The sequence below is a fragment of the Crocodylus siamensis genome, chromosome 2, assembly GCF_052110815.1.
Source record: "Crocodylus siamensis isolate JL-2025a chromosome 2, ASM5211081v1, whole genome shotgun sequence".
Classification (NCBI taxonomy): domain Eukaryota; kingdom Metazoa; phylum Chordata; order Crocodylia; family Crocodylidae; genus Crocodylus; species Crocodylus siamensis.
In genome coordinates, this window is record NC_143396.1 from 5,847,189 (window position 1) to 5,873,802 (window position 26,614).

The 26,614-nt window shown below is 45.3% G+C and overlaps 1 protein-coding gene across 1 annotated transcript; it reads right to left on the reverse strand.

Moving 5' to 3' along the window:
* On the reverse strand, positions 1–25,876 carry PANK2 (pantothenate kinase 2). Its single transcript, XM_090035074.1, has 7 exons — positions 24,846–25,876; positions 10,173–10,525; positions 8,932–9,185; positions 7,357–7,533; positions 6,960–7,083; positions 3,916–4,041; positions 1–3,458 (listed from the first exon to the last, which is right to left on the reverse strand). The coding sequence occupies exons 1-7, from the start codon at positions 25,042–25,044 to the stop codon at positions 3,408–3,410; spliced, it is 1,284 nt and encodes a 427-aa protein (XP_089891200.1). The 5' UTR covers positions 25,045–25,876; the 3' UTR covers positions 1–3,407.
* Between the last annotated feature and the right edge of the window lie 738 nt (positions 25,877–26,614).

Sequence of the window (26,614 nt, forward strand, 5' to 3'; positions counted from 1 at the left end):
TATAAAAATAGTTGTAATATTTTATCCAAAAGGAAAAATTAAAAAGTTTTACAAAAGAATATGTATAATACACAGAAGACATCTTGCCCTGCAACTTTAGGGTCTACTGAACAGACACAAAAGAAAGACGTACGCACATGTGTGTGTATGAAGCAAATGGGGAAATTCAGGGACAAACAGCTTGCTTGCTTTGCTTCAGTTCCAGTCACAGAGCTTGGCATGTGTTCAAGTGCACCACAACGGTTTTAGATCGGGCTGCAATGGTTTTAGATCGGGCTGCAGTTTACAGAAGGATATGTGTGTTTCTTTGTCCCTTCACCGATGTGAAAAGTGCCTCTCCTAGCATGTAGAGCCCATCATCCCTCCTCTCACAACCCTGCTCCAAGGAAAGGCATAGGTGTTGAAATAAGCCTCTTTCCTAGCAACATCAGATGCTCCAATCCTTCAGGAAGCTGAACCAGATCCTTTGTACCTGCTGCTGAATACCAAAGGTAAAATTAAGCCCTGCAGTGAGGTCCACTGAGAAACCTTCATACCACTGAATCTCACATAAAGCAATATATAGAGCACTTGCAACAGCTGAGGGCATTGCTTCCACCCTGTTTTAAGGATGGAAATGATACCAAGTCGGCCCTTCACACACAAGGAAATTTCAACTCAGCGTAACAGCAACAACATGCGCCACTTGGTTTCCACGAGCGGAAACGGGGCCGGGACTCTTGGTTTTCAATCCAAAGGTACAGCCCCTTTCTGAAATAGACTGGGCATCAACAATTACTAAGCGTTACATAGAACATGGCACAGAAAAAGCAGCCTGCAAGTCAAAGCTGACTGTGGCTGGAACCGGGCACATTAAGGAAACCTGACATCCATTTCCAAAACCCTATTTGGTATTCTCTTGATCTGGATTCTCTTTGGTGCACCTATGAAAAACTGAGTTATAAATACAAGAATCTAGGCATGAACTGCTGTCTTTTGAAAAAGTCTTTCTCGATTCAAATTTGAATGCAAATCAATTCATGATCTGAGTCTGAAATGTTACCGAGAAAAAGGTAAGGGAATTTTCCTATGTAGTTAGAGATTCTCCACTTCTCCGAGTTCTTCTCTTTTGTAGCAAAGGTGAAGAGAACTCTCCAAGCTGTGGACAACAAGTAGTTCAGTATCTTGAACCTTCCTAAACAGAAACTCAACTAGTTGAGCGCATACCAGTTCTCTCACCTAATGTCCGGGTCACCTCTCTTGACTAACAATTAAGATGTACAGGCTTGGAATTTCAATTTAGTTCTGAAAATGCCCAGTATAGTTCTACCATGATGCTGGTGACACCTAGTGCCCCAGAGAGCAAGGTGGCCGACAGCACTGGTGTGAGTGCAATGAGACAAGGAGCGGAGATGTGAAGACTCTGACCCTCCTCAACCAGGAGTCCCTTGCCAGCCCAGGCTCAGAGCACACACCAGTGTCAAAAGCACAGTGTCCCTTACAACTACTGAGCTCCTGAAGTGCAGCAGGATTTGCAGGGACACACGGCAGGTGGTAGCTCTGCAGACTGTCATCTCCCCCATTAGCTCTGCCACTGCACCTCAGCCTTGCACTGTTTCAACGCAGTGTTGCTACCAAACTGAGATGGCTGTTTTCTCTCCTGCAATTAAAAATATCCGCCAGTGCTTACACTAAGATCAAAGAGCTTTTCTCCTTGTAACCTACTGGAAATAAAGCAGCCCCACGCAGAGGCTAGTCCATGAATCTCCTAAGTGACCTATGTCCTAAATATGACAAGTTATTTAAAGCGAAGGGGTAGATTGCCAGCTGCTGTAAATTGAAGCCGATGGAACTCAGACAATTCATGCAAGCAAGAATCCAGCCCCGGGCTCAAAAGAAATAGTGTTCACTCTGCTCACAGCAGGAAAAACTCTCTATGCATTCCTGAGCTGTTCAGCAGAGAAACCACACATTACCATGTGGCAGAAAGCAGGGGCAGTACAAATTAATTTTATCCACCAGCTAAGATGCAGTAACTTTTTCAGGAAGCAAATCTTGCACATTCACTGCTTGCACTGAAGCCACACTAAAGAAGTTGGCATCATCCCCACAGACAGGAGCATTTGCACCCTCCCACTGTACATTGTGTTCAGCTTAGCAGTCCAAGACAACAGATCCAAGGCTGTCAAGGATGCAGGAAAACAATTATTCTAGACAAAATTGCAGGCTTATCATCAAAACAGTTGTTTCAAAAAACTTAAGAAAAAAAACAAACCAAAAAAAGCTACCCCCTGCCAGTATCCTAAATATTCTCTCAAACATGTTCCAGTTTAACACCTGAAAAAAATCAATGCCCTCTGAGGATCCAAATTGTGGCAATTAAGTCTAAGGATTTGCAAGAAACTAGGCACAAAGAAAACAGAGAGGGTGCAATGCTCATGTGGAAAGAAGTTTTCCTCCCAAGCCTGGATTCTGTTCAACAACTGGGTAGAAAGAAAAAGAATCTATGCAGGGGGGAGGGAGAGAGAGAGAAAGGTTACACTCACCAGGCTTTAAAAAAAAAAAACAAACAAACTGGTCATTTTTAAACATTTCTAAATTTGTTTCAGCAGCTTCTAAGCAACTTTCGCTGCACTTCAACAATGCATTAAAATGGTTTGACCCTTGAGTCTGAAGGAATTTCTGATCTGCCTAAAACGCTTCCACAGGATACAAATGGCAGCCTGTCTACAGTAAGCCACTCTCAAGCCATTCCTTTCACTTTGTTTCTTTAACAGTGTAGATACGTGCATATGTAAGCAACTCTACTCAGAAAATAAAGCAATACGGATAGTGCAGTGGTGTTTTATAAGTCATTACAGTGTTCAGAAGAGAAAAAGAATCCAGTTCTCATATTTCAGGTCTGTGATTGTTTTTTTCCAGGTGTAGTTACTTCACTATTCAATATTATTATGAAATTTAAGCAAGCCCTTTGAAATCATCTATATACACAGTATATCTGAAACACAGGAAGCTAACAATACGGACATTAAGCACTTAGAGTAGCCTTGAGAACACAATAGTGCAAGTTCCTCCCACAGCCACCTTGCTTACAGTAGCAGAACGTATATGACAAGTAAGGCAGAGAGTGCTACTCAGAGTAAAAGAAACGAAGAATGTCTTTTGGGCACCTGTGGGGACAACCAACACATTCGGTCCACACACTTGCGTATGTATTTCTTAGGAACAAGTCTACATCAAAATTTTTCAGGATTGTTCTCAACTGTTTCACAAAAGATACACGAGTCCTTTCTATCCCAGACTGACTGGGTCATGGACGATTCTCTCAACAGTCACTGAACAAGATGCTTTAAAAAATGAACTAAACATGGGTGCTCCAACGGTGTAGAAGGCCCTGCAGCATGGGTCCAACTGGTGTTCGAAGTATATCAGGCTGTATCCAACAGCTCCAGAAGAGCACCAACTGCTCCAAAATAACCCTATTGAGCACAGAGAGCAGAGCATCTAATTAGAGACTGAACCCGAGACACAAACATCAGAATGATACTATGCAAAACAGTAATGTGAGAATGCAGAAGGAAGCTGCTCCCAAGTATAGCAAGTAGATGGTATTACAACTTCTGGTGATAGCATTTGTCCCAGAAAACAGAACTACAAAAGGTGCTGTTTGGAATGTAGATTAAAAGTCTTTGGAAAGAGACATTTCCACAGTGTAAACTTTGTATACGTGGTTTGCATTTTAACTACTAAAACAATAAACCTGAACAGTGTGCCAGGCTTGGAAGTTCTGCAATAATTGTGTCTATGGTAACAAAACCTGCAGAACTGGCTACACAATTTATATTGCTATTGACCAAAGGATCAGCTTTGGTACTTTCAAGTCACTGTAGGTGTCTGAACCTTGAAAGAATAAAATAGATTAAACAGTAAATTCACCTCGTGTTCCAAGAAAAGGGCTTTCAACTGTCCCTTGGACCAATAATTCAATGCATAAGCTAGAAGTCTCATTGAGATTGTATTGATCCGCAAGAAATTGCCAACAAAAACCACCCGATTAATGTTCTGCAAATATAAAAGAAAAAAAAGAAGTGTCAGAACCTTTAAAGCAAACTCCATTTTGGCTTCAAAACACAAAACAAGAAAAAACCTATGTTATATTGCATTTTATTGGAAGACTACAGCCAGCTTTTAAAGTATGTCTTCTGGCTGAGATCAATAAAAGCGAGTGAAAAACAAAGCAACGCTGCCAGCATTTGCTGAACGAACTGAAGTATGGACAACCTCACAGCTCTCTAAATACCCCTGTCGTTGGTAGTTATTGCTTTGCTTTTACCAAGCTGGAGAGCATGAGCAAGAAAGGATGGTATTTTCAGTGGGGAGGGTTTAAAAAGAAACAGACTTGTGATGTGTTTGCAAACTCAGCATTTAGAACCTCATATAGGAATGTTCAAATCAAATCCAACAGAGCAGAGCAGAACTGAAACCAAGGGGGACTGAAACACCAAGCAAATAAGGAGGCCAGCAGCAGTGTAACATTACTGAAAGGAACTACAGCAAGATGAGGCCAGAAGAGGCACAGCGCCTCACTCAGGCCAGTTACTTGAAGAGGAGAGCCAGCAACCAGGCTGAAGGAAGAAGCAAAACAGACAGATTTCTGAGCATGGTCAGGTAGGATCTCATTAAGGCTAAGGAAAAACATAATTCTTAAAAGCCCTAGAAGAGGAAGGGCCGCCGCCGCTCAAGAACTACCTCAGCTGTTACAACATAATTTGCATCCTCCTCTCCAGATACAAAGTAGCTGACATCACCCTAATTCTAATACTGAATGAAAGGGGGTTTAAGTTGCACTGACTCCTTGTACAGCTCAAGAGGTAGGAGTTGCATCAAAACAGTTATCTGTATTATCTGATACAGGTGCAATTATGCCATCTACACACTAATGGACCAATCTAAAGGGGTTTGATAAGCCTTGTGTAAAAGGATACCCTGGAAAACCCAGCACAGCTTCTATTCTTGTGTCCCTGTCATGTCACTTTACATCTAACCCCCCACCTAAAATCACAGCCATCACCAAGGTGAAGCCCAAAGGGAGCTTCTTGTTGAATCAGGTCAGGCAGGCCTCAAACCGGCTGAACAAACCCTGCCCCTTTTCTCCCACAAGCTTCTGACCCCTTGCCCCCTGCTCCCCACCCCCCAATGGGATGAGTGTGCTTCCTCCATCTTCACCACCAGCCTGAAGATCAAAAGAGCAGTAGCCAGAACGATCCAATGTGTATGGTCCCCTCACAAAGTGACATGGATCCAAGCACCAAAGAACCGTGGTGGCATCTTAGATTTAAACCTGGATTTCCACACAAGCTCCTTGTTGCAGTCCTGGAAAGAAGCCATTTCCCTTTCTTGGCCTCAGGAATGCTGGAGTTTACTGTTTTAAAAGGCCAACCGCACCTTGTCATGCATCCACAGATGCATCTTGAGCAGGTCCAAAGAGGCGATCCTCCCCCTCTGTGAGGCACTGGTTAGGCCGCAGCTGGAGGACTGCATCCAGTTCTGGGAGCCGCACTTCAGGAGGGATGTGGACAGCATGGAGAGGGGCCAGAGGAGGCCACTCGTATGATCAGGGGACAACAGGGCAGGCCCTATGAGGACAGGCGACGGGACCTGAACCTGTTCAGCCTCCACAAGAGAAGGCTGAGGGGGATCTTGTGGCCTGTTATAAACTAGTCGGGGGGGATCAGCAGGCACTGGGGGAGTCACTGTTCCCCCGAGCACTGCCAGGAGTGACCAGGAATAACGGTCACAAGCTGGCAGAGGGTAGGTTTAGGTTAGATATCAGGAGGCGTGACTTCACGGTCAGGGTGGCTAGGGTCTGGAACCAGCTTCCAAGAGAAGTGGTGCAGGCTCCTACCTTGGGGGTGTTTAAGAGGAGGTTAGATGAACATCTTGCTGGGGAAGATTGCTCTTTCCTGCCATGGCAGGGGGTCGGACTAGATGATCTGCTCAGGTCCCTTCCGACCCTAGAAACTATGAAAACTTCCCTCTTCTGAACAGGGGCTCGTGGCCAAGTACCATCTCTGCAGCCTCAGAGCCGCTATTCCACACAGCTCTCCTCAGCACCCCCCTTTTGTCTGAGCTGGTCAGAGTCTTGTCTAAGTTACACTATATATTCCTGAGTGGAACAGAGGGAGGAATAAATGGTAGACACTGAACAGAACTGGTGTTGATAATGTCTTGTGTATTTATAGCACCAGACAAGTGCATAATAGTAACCGCTCAGTGATAAGCACGCTTCATTGTGATGGATCCTTTCCTGTACAGGCAGGCCCCGAATGAAGTGAAGAACAGGTCTCTGTTCTTTCATAGCCCTGTACAATGCTGCTTGACATAAATGCAACAAGGCAGCACTGTAAAGAAGCTGAAAGCACAGAGCTCAGAGAAACACCACTGAGGCCCATAAATACTTTTGCAGCAAAACATTACAAGTAACCAGAACAAACAACACAGGAAAGGTCCTCTTTTTAGTTCTCTTTTCAGTGATGTACTTGTCTAGATGCCCAGCACTGATAACCAACAAGCGTGGGGCTGAGCAGGGACCAAACTGTGCTCAGGATCTCCCTTCAGCTTCCAGAACTCCGGTGTACTACACAATTCCCGTTTTCCTCCAGAGCCCCAAACTATAGTTGAAAAGCTATTTAACTGCAGATTAGAAAGGGAAATTGACTGGAGGAAACACACACACCCCCCCGCTTGGGAAGGCTATTACAATTTTATAGTGCTTTGAACTGACAAGGTACTGTTTTTCATCCAACTGTATGGGGCAGGTTGGGAAGAGAATCTCAGGTTACAGTTTAAACTGGAACATCCAAACAAGTAAGAAAATGCTTCAGCCAAGCAGAAAACAAGCTCTGTGGAACGGTAGCAGACGTGAATGGCTATCTCAGACAGAAAGGGGTCACGTCACATGCATGCTCTTTTCCTCATACCTCGTTAAGGGCACACATCCGTGCTATGGAGCCAATGTTGTTGGTGATCGTTATTAATGTTGCTCTGGCCAAGTCTTCTTTACTGACAGACTCTCTCTTCTCCTTGCTCACCATGTTTCCAAAGCTGTCGAGAGAATCTGAGTTAAGTGACCATTTGTAAAGGCCTATAAAGCACATGAAGTAATATCCGTTCCAGATAAGTCATAATGCTACTAATGGAAGTATGCACATTTTTAACAGGGCGCTTGGGCTAATTGGAACTTATTATTACATTTTATTAATAATTTGTCGGATAAATAGAAATGCTAACTATAAGTCACCCCCCCCCTTTACTCGTACTCTTATTTTTCATTCAGACACACTAGGACAACCTGAAAAGGCCACAATAAATCTTTACCTGGATGCCACTGCCCACCCTGGCAGCCCAAACCGCTCGTAATCCCCTCCATAGATGTCCCGCACAAGTTTGTCCACTTTTGTGCTGTCACCACGGGATGCCATTTCAAGAGCCTCTTCAAAGGTGGAGCAGCCTGTGAGAAGACAGCAGAGGCCAAAAAAGGTTCCCCCTCCAAGACTGGAAGACAGAACAGAAAAGCAACATTTGCTATGTTGTATTTCAAAAAAAAAAGAAATGGAAAAAAATAAAAGGGACTTGCCTTAGTGAAATAAAGTCCCACTGCTGAACACCTCCAAAGTCATACTAAGAATGAGCTAGGCTGCCCAGCCACTTATCTTCTCTTTCTACTGCAAACCCTGGAAGAGGAACTCAATGAAGTCCTCATTTTTATCTTTAAATATGCTTCTGCAACTCATAAGCAAGCATACGTCTTAGCCTCCTGTTTTCATAAAGCAATAACTGAAAAGGGGCTTTTCTTGTCTTACAATATTCACTGTACAGCGAGTACTGAAGAGTCAGTAGGTTGCATGCATTTTTAACAAATCAACCCAGCAATGAGCTCTGTTCATACACAACAGTCTGCCCACACAGCATTCCTGGAGGATTGGGGCCCAACTGTTCAAACCCTCCTAAATTCATTGTACATGCTGTATGCACATGCCATCGAAGATGCATGCTAGAACTGACAGGTACAGGATGTACTCGTCTGATTTTTATTTTGCAACAGTGCTCTTTCCAAAATTCGATCCAAGGTTTCCCCAGCTTGGCTGTGCAATGACTGGCCGTTATGATAGGCTTTTAAGCCCGACTGACAGAACGGCCCAGGTAAGTCAGTGTTCTTCTACTGCGGCCCCGAGACCCTGTTCCCCCAAGCACTACTGGGAATAACAAGGAATAATGGTCATAAGTTGACGGACAGTAGATTCAGGCTAGATATCAGGAGGCACTACTTCACAGTCAGGGCGGCTAGGATCTGGAACCAACTTCCAAGGGAAGTGGTGCTCGCTCCTACCGTGGGGGTCTTTAAAAAGGAGGCTAGATAGACACCTTGCCAGGGTCGTTTGACTCCAGCATTCTTTCCAGCCCATGGCAGGGGGTAGGACTTAAATGATCTGCTTGGATCACTCCTGACCCTACCAGCTATGAAACTGTACTCCATCTGCAGAAATAACCTATCCATAATGAAGTCAAAATTCAAATCCTGGAAGCAGAAATGGAACAGATCACATTAAAATGTGCTCTTTTTAACGCTTGGAAGATTCCCCTAACAAGGAAACTGCTCCCCTGGTTAAAAAAAGAGAGAGAGTTTGGATTTTTGCAGTAGAATTGGCCTCCCTATACAGACTGATTGTGGTAAAAGGTTAGACAGACATGATCCCAAAAAGGATCTCTGTTCACTAAAAACAGTAGGAAAGGGAAGTAATGAAATGTTACAGCAAAACCCTTCTGTTATACAAGAGTTACCACTTCTAAAGCCATTTTTCCTGGAAAATGAGATGTAAGCTTTACCCATGTTCATCATTTCCAAGATCCAAGACTACAGTCAAAGCAGATCTACCACTCTCTAGGGCTTACCTGGTCCCAGTTACTCGCTTATAGTTGTCTTTGGAATAAACAGCCAAGATGCTGACCCCTGAGCCAATGTTCACCAACAGGAGAGGATATGGATTCTCCAAGTTAAATGGGAGCTTCTCACATTTTTCCGAATCAGTTGGATTTTCAAAATAGTAGCATTCCGAGTGTCCATTAAATCCAACAGAATCAATGTACAGTACTCCCTTAATAAGGCAGTCAAGTTCATCTAGCTTTTGAAGCTGAAGGTCACCCATCTGTTAAAAGAAAAACGTTATTAAAAAGCCAAGCAGAGATATGAAGCATTCATACTCATCACTGGTCTCACCCAATGGCAGAGAAAGAGTTCCACTCTCCCACGTACATTGGCATAATGCAGAGTGAAACGCTCATTGTGATATTTAAGTACATTTCTAAGGAACCCACCTCCTGAAAGGTACAAGCACCTTCACAGTCCATGGGACACGACAAAACAGATAACCTGAGCCAAAGAAAGCTGGAGCCAAGAGACTGACTCCAGTGGACATCAAATTAGGTCCACAGCATCCCATTACAACACAAAGGTGAAGGGAATGGGGACAGGGAAGAGCTGGTGGGGGAGAAAATGACAGCTCCCACACAACAGATAGCAGGGAAACTGCATGGTATTCTTATCATGGACCCTGCATGGGACCTTCCACGTTTGGTTGGTCAATCTGTTAAGCCCTGGTTTAAAAATATATTGACATACAATCCCAGATAATGAGTTTCACCTACACAAACATCTATTTGATTTACAATCAGGCTCATTCTAATCAGTAAATCTGAGAAGTGAAGCTGCTTTCAGCCCATTGCCTCTAAATTTAAAAGAATCTGAACCAACTCAGTGCTGTATAAATGAACCTTAAATCAGTGGAACAAGTACTGAACACACATTGAGCTCATAAATGAAGAGCTCATGGAGGAAACAATTAAAGGAGGGTTGGGAAACTGAAGCCTAGTGATTACAAGCAAGTCCTATGAAAACCACATTTTAGGCAGATTAAATAAAATAATGATTTTACAATTATAGCAAATATGCCTATTGCTTTGTAAACAGGGTTCTCTCCAAATGATTTTTAACTTGACACAGGAAACAACTTTTTAAGGGCTAAGATTAACAGGAGTTAAAGAATGAAACAGTCAGCTGTTATTTCATGATCTTTAAAAGTTAAGTGCAACTCTCACTACCATATCCTAAGCATATATAAGCCAAAAATGCATACTGTGCGAAAGTCCTGCTCAAATTTGTATGCTCCACCTCCCGTGGCACATAAGGTAGTATGGAGGCTTGAGAAGTGTTTCTCGCTGCCCATTTGAATAAAAGCAGGCATATCATGAGTAGGAAAGCGTATAAAGTGCAGATTGCCTTTACGTCCACACAGCGTAAGGTCCTTTAGTTCAAGGTGCACATCCCGAATGCCTGTCGATCCATAGGCAACGTTTGAGGTCAGGTATTTTCGAATGCTTTTAAGATTTTCTACTTCTTCCTCCTCCTCTTCAGCAGTGATGTCTTTTGGTTCAAAGTAAACAAGCTTGACCAAGGTCCCTCCGATATCCAAGCCAAACCAAGGAAAAACTAAAAGGAGGGAGGGAAGAAAAAATATAGCATTTAGTACCATTAGTCAGCAAAAACTGCAAAGTTAAAATGAAAAAGCAAGACAATTTTTACTGAATTTCATTACAAGTCATGCAGTTTCCAAGGTACTCACAGACATATTTAAGTTGTTTCTAAAACAGAAATAGGCAAACAAAATGTATTGTCTGTCTGATTTCTATTAAGTAGAAGAATTTTAACATTACTGTATAAGGAAATAGTTATAGAGGAATCTACCAATGTTTTCCAGCAATCACCCTAAACACAGCAAGAAAGCTGTGATATACAGCCAAGCCCTCAGATACCACCGAATTTGCACTGAGAGCACTTGGGATTGCCACCTCACTAATCTTTAAAAGGCTTTCACTTAACAAGGCCACTCCTCCAGAGAGATAGATCATACATTTGAAAGAGCCACCCAGATACCACATGAAGAACTGCTGCAATACAGAAGAAAACCCCCATGAATTGCACACCGCTGGTTATGACATATCACCCCTCCCTCAAAGCCATATGGAAAATCCTCAAATAACTGCAACCCATACTAGGAAGAGACCCTGTTCTTAAAGAGATCTTCCCAGAACCACCCATTCTGGCCTTCAAACAAGCACCAAACCTCATCACCAGAAGCAAACTTTCTAAGGTCCAGAACACACCAAATGGAACCAGACTATACCATGACAAGAAATGCAAAACCTGCCATCACAGCTCCACCACCTCCACAATTACTACACCCCACAACACAGCCATCAGCATTCCTGCATCTTACAGCTGCACCTCCAGAAATGTCAGGTATCTCATCCAATGCACCAAATGCCCTGATGGAAAATACACAGGAGAGACCAAATAACAAATGCACACCAGAATGAATGCACACAGGACTTCTATCAAAGACAAGAATGCCTAATTCCCGGCAGGGACAAATTTCTCACAAGAAAACCACTCTCTCTCCAATCTCTCAGTTCTAATCCTCAAAGGGAATTTACAAAACACTTTTTACAGATGAGCCTATGAACTTCACTTCCTCAACCGCCTGGATACAAAAAAAAAATAAAAAAAATCATGGACTAAATTTAGACACTGGATTTATGACACATTATAACCTGCCTGACATCTGACTCCCCAGGTAACTCTCCAATATTTACCTGCTACATTCATCCCCCTTCTCTCCCCGCACCAGCCTGTGTCTCACCCACTGACTCCTCAATTTGTATCTTCACTGACGACCTGTCTCACATGCAGACCAGCCCAGCCACTGGCTTCTTTACTAGTCATTCCACCCAGGAAGAGCACACACCAGCTGCAGAGACTTCCTCAGCCTGATGAAGCGTTTTTAAACCCAAACGTCTGCTAAGAAATTTTTTTTCCAACTATTTAAGTTGGTCTAATAAAAGATATTAGATTCACCCAAAGAACCCTGTCAACCTTATTATTAAGCATGCAGTATCCTGACAGCCTATTGCTCTAACAGAAAGTGCCATTACAATCCATGATGAAGAGGCTCTGCAATACCCAAGAGCAGATTTGACGCTTGTAATTTTAATCCCCAATTGATTCTCTTTTGATGTGCTGATTAAGAACTAGGGTAGTGAAAAGGATAATACCAGCACTTGTATTGCATGTTGCATCAAAGCAATATACACACATTAACTAATTACATGACAACACTAAGGCAGACAACTATTTTAAGATGCCCCCAGGGAGGAGGGGGGAAAAAAACCCCAGACGTGTCTAACTGGGTTCTTGTATTAATAAAACTCTCCAATGGCAAAAAACAAGCATTAGCGTCAAGTTTAACAACTACTGCGAGTATTAAAAAAAGCGAGAGATGTTTGGAAACTACCAAGTGAAAATTCTGATCAAGCAAAATCTGCAATTACTGCTAAGTACTGGAATAGATTAATAAAACGGTTAGCAAACTAGCGGGAAAACTAAAGCTAAGAGGCCAGCGTGGATCACAGACTAAAGAAAAGAGGAGATGTAGCCACCCATTGAGACTTCTGTGCAGCTACATTAAAAATGATCAAGTTAACTGCAAACATGCTCCAAAATCAGTACCTGCCCATTCCAGAAGGAAGTGGCTCTTGTAGCTTTGGGACTTGTCCATGCAAGTCGCTGCCACCTTGAAACGCACCAGGGAAGCTTCCCCAGCTCACCCACCATGGCTGCTCTCGGTCCCACCCTCCCTGACACGGCACAAATAAGCAGCACAGGGTTCTGAACCATTTGGAGTAAAACCAGAAAAATGCCCCGTTAAGGGTCACAAAAGGTAAGGACAAATGTGACAGACAAGCAACACTCTCCAGGCTCCATTTCGGAAGTGAGGGAAGAGACAGATGAGGCTGGGATCAAGGGATTTCCCTCATCACCGGTAAAGACAACGGAAAAGGGAACCTCATCTTAACTGCAGGGTAGCCAAGACAGTATCAGAGGCACAAGAGCCCAGAAGCCTGCTCTACTTCATGTGTATATACCTAATAGTTTTGATGCTCTACTCAGGAAGCACTAGAGGCAGTTCAAGAAATGGGTACATCCAGCTGCGGAAAAGGCAGAGGCAAGCATATGTTTTGGCTCTACTATCTTGTTCCTTCCTCCATGGATTAATCTGGTTTCAATACAAGGGGAAGGCAAGAGAGTCCTTTCATTTAGCCAGTGCTGCAGAACCAAAGGACTGCAAGAGCCAGAAGGAACATGGCATACAACCATACACAACCATACACAAGAACCCACACTCCAGTATTTTAGTATGGTTCCTTAAAAAAAAAAAAAAAAAAATCTATTTCTGATGCATTTATTTCAAACAAAAGCAAACTGATGCAAGAAACACTTCCTGCTGAACAAAACGTAATGTCTGAGGGAGAAAAGAAGCTGATTATCTAAGGACCCTTCAAAGGGATCGCAGCCACGTCTTAAAAACAGGTTCTGGAAATCCCATCTACCTGTCAAGCTGCAGGAGGAACCAAACTGCATTTGTTCCAGAAATAAGAAACTGGAAAACATCTCACATCATCTGTTGCTATAGGGATTCTGCTCCAACACTTTTTATGAGTCCTCTAAAACTCAGGCAACATTTTTTGCAAAGAATGTGTTGATTTTCATGGGCAGTCTCCATGCAGGAGAAAGCTCAGCATATGCATCCCATTTCAACATGCCCTTGTGGTCACCCATATTGTGCTGCTTCGCAAAAGAATGAAATGGTTGAAAAAATGACTGTGTCAAGAAAGGAATGTCAGCTACCTTTTCCTCATCACAAGTCATGTAATATAAAAAGAACAATATCCTTGGGGATACCAGGGCAGTGAGAGCATTGCTCCAGCAAGTGAAGTCTGAGACCACAGAGTAGAAATATGAAGGGAAAAGACACAGAGGACTGAGACTTTAAACCACATGCTTATTACTTTATAGAAGCATCATGGATGACACAATTGCTAGAAGACTTGTCCACCGACTATTCTGGTCAGCTTCTTCTTCATCCATGTATGTGACAGTTTAAATGAAGGCGAGGGGTTGGTCTGGTTACAGGATTGAGCTTTCTCCGTCAGTCCTGCCGATACCTCTACATGAGCACTTGCAGGGATCAGTAATCCCCAAATGAGGCTCGCAAGGGCCTGGCAATTTTAAAAAGCATTCCTGATGGGCCATCTGTGCAACAGTGCTGAGATGCTATTTGCAGATTTCAGAGGCGAGGAAGAAAACACAGCGCTCCCACTTTACCATGGGGACACAGCCACGTCTGCTTCTACCTGGAAGGCTTTTTCTCCACAACCCAGCAGCAGTGAAGAATAATACCCAGCAGGTATTTGCCCATTTCCCTAATCTGCTCCTGGGGTTACTCCTTGGTGATCAAACTGTATACAAGAGCCTCGGCACTGGCTTAATGCACAAGAAATGAAACAGAAAAGGGACAAAATGGAGAACCTGTAGATTTAGGCCAAAATCTCTCAGGCACTGCAGACAGCTTTTATTGTACTTGAATGCTAAAATATTTGGCCCATCTCTACCAAATCCCTGTGAAGTAGGTAAACACTAATGATGGGATGAAGCAAAGTGCTTTGCCCAAGGTTACACAAGTGGTTTGTACTGGAGAAGGAACACAGATCAAAGTCCCCAGATAAACTCCTAACAACTGGGCCAACTTCTACCTGGCTCACTAGCATACTGTACAGACAGGCTCAAACAAGGAGAGGTCGTGCATACAACTTAATTCAGGGTTTTATCTATGGGAACTAAGAGCAAAAAACAAGTCTTCCTCAATTGCGCTAAACGCGGCGCCAGAGGGCACATCCAGGAGTGCGTGGATGTTTGGTTTCCTGGCGACCTTTTGTCCCTGGGGAATGCCTGTGCCACACACGCTTTGGCACGTGGCAAACTGCCCTGGGTGGGGTAGGGGAGGCTGGGGCCAGCACTGAGCTGGTCCCAGCAGCCTTACCTGCGTCCTGGGGGCCTCCTGGGGCTGCAGCCATGCTAATTCTGCCACGTGGAGCCTGGCTGGCAGCAGAGTACAGCTCCCGGTGAGCTGGCTCCACTTTTCAGCAGCGTGCACTGGCAAAGCATGTGTTGCTCTGGTTTGGGGGTTTTTTGCACTTTTTTTTTTTGTTTTTTACCCCTGGATATCTAGGGGTCAAAAAACCCCCAGAAAAAAAAACCTGGCGCAGCACACGCTTGGGCAGCATGCTTTTGTAGTGCGGACAACAAGGTATGCAGTGTTGCAATCACGTTTGGAGCACCGCATACAAGGCTGAACTTAAAGAACCCAAAGATCGCTGATATAAATGAACAGAAAGCCACTGTTGCTCAAGTTAAAAACAGCATTGCTTCTTTCACCTTACTTCCCAACTGTATATCTGACCCAGGGTCCCTCAAATTGTTGTGATTTTTCAATCACATTTTCCCATTTCTTTAAAAAAAAATAATAATAATCTCCCCCTCTTACTGTGTGAAAGATACAGTAAGTCCAATGGTCCTTAAACTGTGGCACCCATACTGCAAGAGATGTATGCACTAACTGGTTAAACCAACACTCCATTAAAACTGCATACACCGAAATCAGAAAGAGAGCATCTGGCATGCTCGAGCTGTAAATGCAACGTGCTGGGTCTTGAAACCTAAGAATCGCCAACCCAGTCCATCCACTTAGGAGACATTCATAAGCTTCGTGTTACAAAGGGATAACATCTTTCTGTGGAAACTTCTCTTGTTTGCACCACTCTACTTAGAGCACTCTATTTTCTTTTGTCCTACAAAAAATACTTCTGAATCCAAGTTAATTTTTTCTGTAGTTCTATGAAAGAACAGCAAATTAATACAGGGAAAAATCTGAATTTGTGGCACACTAAGTTCACCACGGATAACCAGTTAAAGCATTTAATATATATGCAGCTTCTCTTTAGAGGCTCTGCTCAGTAAGGACATAGGACAGAGGTGGTTAGACTCAAAACTAAGCCTACAGCAAACATGCTAAGGCAGTGGTTTTCAACGAGTATGGTAAGACATCTGCTGCCACTGAATTTTCATTTCCGCCTAGGAGAACTTTTACAATCTCTGCTCTGTCCTATGCCTGATATATGGTGAGTCTGCCCAAAAGCTTGTAAATAAATACAAGAATTTGTTTGCAAATATCTTGTTGGTCTAATAAAATATATCACCTGTTCCATCAGTTTTGATTCCTCAAAACTGTCCTACGCATTTCAAAAATGCACACAAGCTCAAGTCAACATAATGCAGGAAGAGAGGGTCACAGATACGATGGGGGAAAAGGTACAGGGACGACCATGTGATCACTTGGGAAGCCAAGCACATTTATGGCTCATTATCTTCACTTGGCTTGATGAATACAATGAACTCAGTCACCAGCCACAATTACAAACTTCTTAAAAATACCTTTCACTATTTACTCCTCATGAAAAGTGCCCATTCCTTGCACCACCCATTGGCACAAGCAGCAGAAATGTTTTCTTCCCTTCTCTCAATGCAGATGCTTTCAAGGAGTAAGTGAGCAACTTTACTTTCATCCATTTAACCATAGTAAAGAGACCAATATTAAGATTAATTGGAATAATATTACAGGCCAAAGGACTACAGCAGGAAGGCATCATCTTTGCCAGCTACACTGTTTAAGAATCCTTACAACACCACTTTAGCTAAAAAAAAAATCAAATCCAAAAAAACATGTTCTTCATGTTGACCAAGCTACAGATCTGCACAAGCAAAAATCTTAAGGCCTGCGCAATGCCGTGAGCAGACAAGAACAGCTATTCCTGAATACCTCCTTGTGGGGACAAGCCCAGGGTAACCACAAAAACCATTCTTGCCCTCCTCCCTTCCCTACACTCATTTTAGATGCAACTTGAAGATTGAGGACTGATTGCAAGTTCTTTGGGCAAAGAAAACTAATGCCTCTGTGCCTTCTAAAAGGCACTGAACAGTTCTGGACATTATATAGATAAGAAAATAGTGAATTCTTATTAATTCAACTAGATGCAAATTCCACAAGCTCCAGAAGTGGCAGATGAAAGAGGTGATATAATTACAGATCTCCATGGTGGATTTTCTTCACCCACTACAGAGCTCAAATTGTATTTCAGACTGATCTTCAAGCTATAAACCAATTATACTAAGGGCTAAAAGAAAGCTAAAGCCTTCAGTACACAGGAAGCTTCCCAATGATTTAGCTGTGTGTGTGACAGCATTTCTGTGCTTACTCTAAAATATTCTATAAACTTCATTTGAATAATCCTATGCCACTACTGAAATTTTACAGCTGGGAGAGGGAAGGGAGGGAGAAATCATCAATATATAATAGAAAGTGACACTAAGCCCACCTATCTTTGCCTCTCTGAAAACAGACCTCCATTAGTAATTCATACTGCAAAACAATTTCAAAACATAAAATCCATTTAAAATTAGGAATTAAAATTTAATACAGCAATATAACTGCCAAAACATAATATTATTTTTTATCTCCATTTATTTACTTTACTTCCAGTTCTCAATATGTTTAGCATATTTTACAATTTGGGCTGGTTTTTCATCTAACACATAGTGCCTGAAAGGTATAGACTCCCCCTTCATAAAAGCATGATAGCAGGGCCAGAAATAACTTAAGACATACATCTCCTCTTCATATTTTTGCCAGGTATTCTCAGAACAATCTTCCCAATACCTGAATGGTAAATTTTCAACCAGTTCCTTCAGACATCATAAATATCCTACAATACAAATATATACCTTACACAACTTAATTCCCGTGGGTTCTATGTTTTTCCTCAAAGTACTCTGTGTGATACACCAGTGACAAACAGCTACGCTGTCTCTGGCCCGGGGAGTTAATAACCCATACAGAAAAGAAAGATTCATTTTGAAATCCAAAGAGAGGAGACGCTTCATATTTTTCTTCCCAAGCAAGTATCTTTTCCAGCGTTACATTTTGTTCGGTTTGCAGAAAAAGTAGATCTCCAGGAAGGTCTGGAATGGAGACGTAGCACCCTGGAGTTAGGAGGGTCCAAGGTACGGTAGGGAAGCTAAGACTAGTAAAGGGAATGAAAGATGGTGTGGCTGGCAATGCTGGACCTCCTAAAGGAGCGAGCAGAATGCAAGAAATCTAAACTGCTATTTAGGGCAGAAGTGCACAGGGCCTTGGAGACTCTAATTTAGAACATTTCCAATCATGCAGCACATCATATGCCAGTCTTGATGCCTCTAGGCATCCAAAATACTTCTGCTCCACAACGCCCACCAGCTAAACAGGCCACACTGCCACACTCCCCATTAGCAGTCCTGATGCCAGTACATTTATATTTAAAAAAAAAAAAACCAAAAAAACAAAGCTATCCACACAGAGGAACTATAATCCAATATTGCTGTCAGAGCACAGTCGTGAGTCCACCCAATATCTACAAAGATGGATGGATGCTTTACTTGGTAGCCTACTACCGTTATCAGAAACAAGATTCACACAGAAAACATCCCATGATGTAATGGGACCAGGCTACCATCAGCCACGTGTCCTGCATTTACAGGAAATGACCGTCTATTCACAGCTATGGCATTTGGCTAGTATCTCCTATAGCTCTGTCTAGAAGAAGTGATATTGAGAGCTCAGATGAAGTGAGGACATTTACTAGGTAGGTCAGCTTGAGAACCTACGAACAAAATCCATGCACTGGAGAGAAGACTCTTTCAAGTGTCCCAGAGTCCTGCAAATGCATTCGTATGAATTCATAATCAGAAAGAGAAATCTCTGGGAGTCATCTCTGGGCCTTACTTATTTTCACAAAATCAAAGAGAAGTCAGGCTGGAAGAGGCCTCCAGAGGTGATCTAGTCTATCCTAACAATACGACTGATATTTGCCTCAATGTACGCTGCATAAGCTGTCCAATCTCATTCTGAAAATTCCAGCAACTTTCCAGCTTGGATTTGATCAGGGAAAGCTGAAGTCCTACATGCATAACAACAGGCCTATCTTGCATGTGGGGAAATTTGGAAAGTAGTTTTTTTCTGCCGGGAGCAGAGATAAATCCTCAGAGGTGCGGGTTGTAGGACCTCTTCTACCACACTAATCCAAAAGTTCCAGGCTGCTTAGAGACAGGTAGCAGCTGGCGATCTTGTGCAGATGCCCAGTACAGCAGGTCTTCTCCATTCTTGTTCAGTTTTTCATACCCCCACGTGGTACAGCAGCTCCTAAAGTCTCCGATATATAGCAATGGGGGTTTAGGTGTTGGCAACACATTTTTCATCCAGCATGCACAGAAGGGCTTATACACATTTACCACCGATATTTCACCAATTTTGATAAAGATACCATTGTCATTGGTCAACACTGTCATGTTGTTCTGTATGTCCTTATGGATGCACAATGCAAGACCATACTTAGGACAGTATCATGAAGCAAGTAGCATATAACCAGAGATCTTAGCACATAGTCCAGGAGCCACTACATGTGTTTCCTATAATGTCAAGACATCAATGTGGTTTGTTTTCAACAGTCTACACATTACTTTGCTCTTTGCAGTAGATTGTCCTTTGATGTTGAGTTGCATAATCCACAGTGAGGGGCCCATGTAATTAATGATTTATTTGGCCCTGAAAAGACCTATTTATATTGCTGTTGCTTTTGTGGTCGTTGGTTTGAAGACTGAAGTTCAGCTGCCAGAGTGATGATATTAGTTGTGCTTTTGCACTTAGCAGGGAAGACCGCAAGCAGGTTGTCATCTTCTTCCCCTCTATCCTAATGATCCCAAGCAAGTCCCTGTCTAACCTATTTCTAAAACTATATTATCAATCCTGTCATGCAACTACAAGGCATATTGCTTAAAGACACCCAAAGCAACCTAAACTGCCACAGGTACATCATGGTAAGGTTGTTAAAATGCATTTGAGAGATTCAAAGGAAGAATGGCATGCATCATGTCATTCCCTCTCAGCTACAAAGGAAGGCAAAAACCAATCTGACCATGGAGTAAAATTCCTTCCTGACCCCACTTATGTTGATCAGTCTCCGAGTGGAGGGGCAAGACCTTCTAGCCAGGGACCTCCACATTTTAGCCCCAGAAGCACTGGCCCATCCCTGTCAAAATCCTCAGCCTTGTCTGCAGCCAACACCTAATGTTTCTTATGCAGGTGCAAACCACCCCTCTTCCCCCTCCCCCCACAACCAACACCTACAGCAACAGGAAAGGGGAAAAAATCCTTCTTAGCCCCATGTGACAAGCAACATGACCCAGAAGCCTGGGAAAAAACACCCTCCATACAGCTCTGCAACCTGAGGACAGCAAGCAGTACTCCATGCATCACATCCTTGAACTGGACAGCCAGAGCTTCCCTTTCTGTATCCCCTCCATAAACCTATCCCAGCTGCTTATATCTTCTTTCAAAACTAAGCCGGTTGGGGAGCTCTGCTTCATCCTCTTGGTGCTGAGCATGGTCCTCTCTAGTACATACCTGCTCTGCGCTGCTCTTCTTGGCATGGAACTATTTAAGACTTCGAGAGCACCTCCAAAGCTGCTGGAGAACTCACTGAAATGGTGCTTCACGGAGCTTCCAAGAACACTATGGCTCACTGCACAAAGAGCAACACGTGGGCAATGCTGGCTTATACAAATTGCTAGGAAGGGACAAAGCACGTGACCCTGGCACACAGCCAGCAGAATCCTTCCCTTCCCGGAGAAAGAGGGCTCATCTGCCACTGCAATGTATATGCAGAGAAGGAGCAGCCTCAAGGTCAGAAGGCTCATTTGCCACATGCCAACCCCGACAAGCGGGAGTTACATTAGGACATCATTGTTCATTAGCCCATTAAGCCTAAACTAAAGAGAGCCACTAATATAACTTTAAACAAGAAGGTATCGGGATTATGCTCTGAACAATGGCATTGGTGAACTCAGTTTGTGTGAAACAGGATACTTTATCCTTGTTCGTACAAACAGTGAGATGGTTTGGAAACGCAAGTTTACACAGCCCATCTGTTATTCTAACCATGCTACATTTGCCCTTCACACTACTGTTCTCTAAGTTTGTAAAGGTAGAAATCTGTGAACAGTAGAGGCATTTACTTTACCAAAGTCTCCCATCAGCCTGTTCCTCACAGACTGAATTCTGTTGCATGGAACTTGCATCAGGGCTTTCAACAGCACAGATATTCATCTGAATCAATTTATTTTCAATGAAAATCTCCAAATCTTCTGTACACAGAGCATATGAGAACCTTAGATCTCAATCTAAATCCACTCCAAATGCCTGTCAGATCTCCCTCATTTTTTTATGGGTAACTGCAATAAGTAACTACCTTTAAAACACCCATGATTCAATCCTTCACTCTCGAAACACTGGATTAACATTACTGAATAACCACCTGATAATTTCTTTTTTTCACTGTGCCTGTTGTATGAGACCCTCTGTGAAGTTGTGACTCTTCAGTCTATTTTTTAAGGCCCTCAAAGGCCTTCTTGATTTGCTAAAGGAGGCTGCACAAGATTGCTTTGTCTTCTTCCTTAGGAGCAATCAGGAAAGAATTCAGGCTTTCAGGGCATTTACACATATGCAGGGAGTCCACTCCAACGCACTGGAAATCCAGCACATTGGAGCAGACTCAATTAATCGAGTCTGCTCAAGCACGTAAACTGATGCACGCTAGCAGCTTCTCGCATCAGGTGCATCAGTGGTGCAGCGCGTCAGTGCTGAGAAAATAGCAGAGGTGCACTCTGAACTAACACTTGTTCCATGTGCTTTAGTTCAGAGCACACTGCCGCCATTTTCTCAGCACTGATGCACACTGCATCACTAATACACTTAGTCCCAACACAGCGCCGGGCACTTTTAATTAGCACGGCTCCTAATTAAACGGTCCCAGCACTGCATCAGGAACATGTGTAAAAATGCCCCAAGTCTTCATTTTCATAACCCCACTGCCAATTCACAACAGGGGGTGGGGGAAAAGGGGAAAGACATACTTTCTACTTATTTAAAAAAAATAGTATGTCTTTCATGCTTTGCTCTAAGTCCAAGCATACGTTGAATGAGTGGTTGTAAGTCTACTGGCATTAGGCCAAAGAGTGAAGTCAGGTATTTTAATCTTCCTTTATGATCTTAAAAAAATAGTCCAAAGAACTCCAAGCTGTTTTTTCTATGGATCAAGCATTCCGCAAGACCTTTCCTACAACCACCAGTGAGTGAAGCATTCCCCAAAGCCTCATCTGGAAGGAACTGAGAAAAGAACACCCCTCCCCCCCTCCAGCCAATGCAGCCTTTGAGCTCTTTCAGTTCCTCCAGCCCACCCCCGAAAATCAGACTGAACAAAGAAGCCTTTTCCATTTTGTTTCTCCTGAGGAGATTTTAAGAAGGAACGTCTTGGATTTAATGTCTCTTCCCTACCTAGGAATTTGCCTCTGAATCTTGTCATTTCCCAGGATTCCCAAATCCAAACAAGAGGATTTTTGTGTATGTTAAAGCAAAGTAGCTTCCTCACCTGAAATTGTACCAAGGCTCCCCGTTACAGGCTTTCCTCTCCTATAGACCAACATGCTGCTCTCATAATACTGTCACCCTATGAATCCTTCATAAACATTTTTGGTTTTGCTTGATCATGCAGTTTCAGCTTTGCAAGTCATTTCCTAACAAAAGGGCTTGCTGCAGCAGTGCAGCAGAATCTGAACTTGAAGAAAGAAAAAGATGGGGGAGTCTAAAATAATTACACCGTGGCTTAATTAGCAGGCCTGAGTGGTACTGGAAAGAAATTAGCACCACAGGTAGCATACAGATGAGTGCTTCCCTTCTATGATGAAAGATAAAGACATTTTGCCCCCCTGGGTCAGAAGATGTTGAGAGGCAGGGGCAAGGGATTCAAGCAAGTCCCTCCTTTTCAGCAGGCCTTCAAAACTATCAGACACATAGAATATATGGAAGACACTGTCCTTGGGCAGGTCCCAGGGCAGGAAACTGGCTAAAATTCCCAAGGAACTGGCATAGTCAGGGTCTATGTCCAGGTAGGTAAACTCCAGCAGCTAAATTTTTTCAAGGCTTGCAGATTTAAAAAAAGGCTAAGTGTTATGAGGGAGGGACTCACTGCTCAGCTTGTCACCCACTGAACAAACACCAGCAAGCCACCTCCCAGGCAGAACTGTTGCCTTTGAACGAAAGGCCAACTTCAGTCCATTTACGTGAACGGTCACTGGGTTTCACTTCAGCGAAGCTGAGCCAAGCTGCTGGGGTCACAGCCACCTGCACGGCAGCTCTAAGCCACTGCCAAAATGAAGGTTGCCATCCATTTTGCAGCTTGCTTGTTACACAGGCCATTTCCAACGCAGCCATATCAATGCATGAAATTCCTCCCCACCGGCCCCTCATCCTGGAGCCTCCCTCCAGCTCTTTCCTTCCCCCCAGCCATCTGATAAGCAACACTCCCCAAATTGTCCCTGTAGCTGGTTTCCTTCCACTGCCCCCACAGCCGCTCACGCTCAGGCGGGCTCTGGCTCTGCTGCAGACCTGCGCCTTGCAGACTCCCCAGAACAGGTGCAGATACGATGTACGTAACATCACAGGCTGTATCCCACCTCTGTCCCCTCCCCCATCAGGCACCTACTTGATTTGGCCCCTACTGCCCAACCTTGCCTGAGCTGCACCCCCTCCCCTGACCCGAGCCCACAATCCCTCCTGCAGGCCCACCGCCCCGCTCCAGACGGGGTCCTCAGGTGGCCGCTCCACAGAGCCATCGCCAGGAGAATGTATCTAGCATACTTCACAGATGCCCCCAACACCTGCCCCTTTTATGGGCAGGAGACCCTGGCATGTGCCCACATAGAGTGCGCCAGGCTGCAGCCCCTGCCTCTCCTCCTCTTCTGCACGCTGTACTATTCCCCACACGTTCTTTTAATGCGCTCCCCATTCACAGCCCCACCAAGTCCTGGGACCTCCTAGCCGACCTCCTCCCGGTCCTGGCCAAGCCAGCAACGTAGTGACCAGGAAGGAGGTGCTGGACTGGAGGGTCCCCAGGGGCTGCGAGGCCTCCTTGATCCGCTCGCATCCCTGAGCAGAGAATCACCAGGCAGCAAGTGCCGGCTGCTGGGACTCATCCGAGGGCCCAGGGCGCTGTGCAGCCAGTGTCCCCACGCTGCGCGCTGGCTTTGAACCTCTGACCTGCGCTCCCATCCCTGCTTTTTCATTCTCCATCCTGCTAATTTTGTTGTCCCCTTTTCTTGCAGCATCCCCACCTAAGGAAAGCCAATAAGCAGGGATCCTGGTTTTCTCTGGGTTAAAAAAATCCCCAATTTTCAGTTAAAAAAAAGTAACCCCAAATCTACATGTTTCTGAAATTTAAATGAAACACCACTAATATATATATGTGCGTGTAGTTGTGTTTCATTTTAATCATGGAAAAAACACACGATTTGGGGTTACATTTTTGATAACTGAAAATTGGAGATTTTTTAAAATCAGAGAAAACTAGAGTCCTTGCCCAGATGTGACTTGGGCCCAGCTTCTTTTAAAGGGGGACTAATAGTGCCCCACCCCTCTCCTTCTTAACTCCGCCCCCAGATCTCCCACCCACCCAAGCCCCGCCCCACCCCAAAACCCTCCTTTGCCCCGCCCCTTCCTCCTCACTCACCCCGCCCACCTTTAAGCCCTGCCCAACATCGATGCCCATCACCTTGGCTCCACCTCCTCCTCCAAGCCCCGCCCCAATCCAATGCCCCTCCCCTTTCACCCTACCCCTGCATCAGTGCCCTTGTCTTTAGCCCCGCCCCCACCGATGTCCCTGTCCTTGGCCCCACCCATCCCCGCAAAGCCCCGCCCCTCCACGTCACTCACGCGGACGGCTCTTGCGGAGCGAGTCAAGGCGCGGGCGAGTGACGGACCCGCCGCGCTCCCGGGGGTGCCCCGCGTCAGCCCCCGCCGCGCCGCTGCTCCGCCGCCGCGGCGCCATGGGCTCCCGCCGCCGCCTCTCGTCCGGGGCCACGGCCGCCGCCTCGGCGCTACCGCTACCGCCCCCGCTGTGGCGCGGCTCCATGCGCGGCGCGGCCCGGCCCCATCCGCCACCCCCTCACAGCGCCAGCCGCAGCCACGGCCCGCACTGCGTCTGCGCGCGCCCCGCCCCGCCTCTCCCCGGCGTCCGCGCCAATCGCCGGTCTCGGTGAGCAGAGCGACACGGCCCTCGGCCAATGAGGGCACAGGAGGCGGGACCACGCCCGCCCTCCCCATCGACTCGAAGACGGATAAGCGTAGCTCACCAATCTCAGGCGCGGGTTGTGGAGTGGGCGGGGAAAAGGGGAGGCTGAGACCTGCCGCTATGTGCACGGTCGGGCTATCGCCGCCGCCAGAATAAAGAGTGACAAGGCTGCCCTGCAATTAGACTGCGAGGGGACGGGGGGCGGAATAGAGGCATGATGGGCAGCTGGCGTTACCATAACAACCCAGAAGTGGGCCAAACGCAAGGCCGCAGTGGGTGTCATCCCCAGGGGAGCCCCCTCTTGGGGGGGGCCGCGCTGATTTGCATATGCAAATAGGAACCTAAAAGGGCTCCTTGCCCCTTAGACCGGTCAGGGCAAGGCTAGGCTGAGGTTGGGCCTGGTCCAGCTCTGGTCACGCAGGGCCAAGGGCACGAGTGGTGCAGGGGCCGGGCTGGGGCCGCAACGCCCCTGACTCCCTCACAGATAGGGGCCAATGGCCTCCCCAGACCTCACGGCCCCTTCCATCCACCCCGTTCCTGCTAAACACTTCACCCCGCACGTGTGAAGAGCGCTGCCTCCCCCTCCGTGCATGTCACCCCCACCAAGTCATTGTCACGCTGCCTGCTCACTGCTCCTGCTCACCCCCCTGGGCTCCGGTTTCACAGCCCCGCGCACCAATGCGAACGCATCACCTCCGCTGCTCCAGCGTGACCTCAGGTAGACCCAGGTGCCAGTCTCCAGGGGCGCGGGATGCCCCATCTGAACTCTCGGGACAGCCGGGCTGCGTTTTATGAAGCCAAAAGCAGCAGCAGTTGAACTTGGAGCAGCGGCAGGACCAACTAAACAGCATCTTCTGCGTATTTGTGGCCTGACTTTTAAAACCTACCAGAGAGAGGATTGGCGCACCTTCAAATAATGCTCTAGATTTCATAGACACTAGGGGCTGGACGGGACCTCACAAGATCATGGAGTCCAGCCCCTGCCATAGGCAGGAAGTCCACGGGGATGAAACAATCCCAGCAAGATAAACATCTAAACGCTGATTATTATTTAGGGAACGCAAATCTGCGAAGCTAAGCAATGGACTCCTTATGCTAAGGAAGAAAGAAAACTGAACGGTTTCCATTGTCCATGTCTCCGCCGTGTCCTGGGCATAACGTGGTGTGACAAAACTTGAAGATTGTGAGCTCAGCTGCTCGACGGTTCAGTGGGTCAGAAGCTGGCTACAGGGTAGGACCCAGAGAGGTCTCGTAAATGGATTTGTGTTGTCCTGGTGTGAAGTGGCCAGTGGTGTCTCCCGGGGTCCGTGCTTGGACTGGTGCTTTTCAACATCTTTTCAATGATTTGGGGACTCGATGATCTTCCCAGGTCCCTTCCAGCCCTAATGTCTATGAAATCTATGAAATTTGC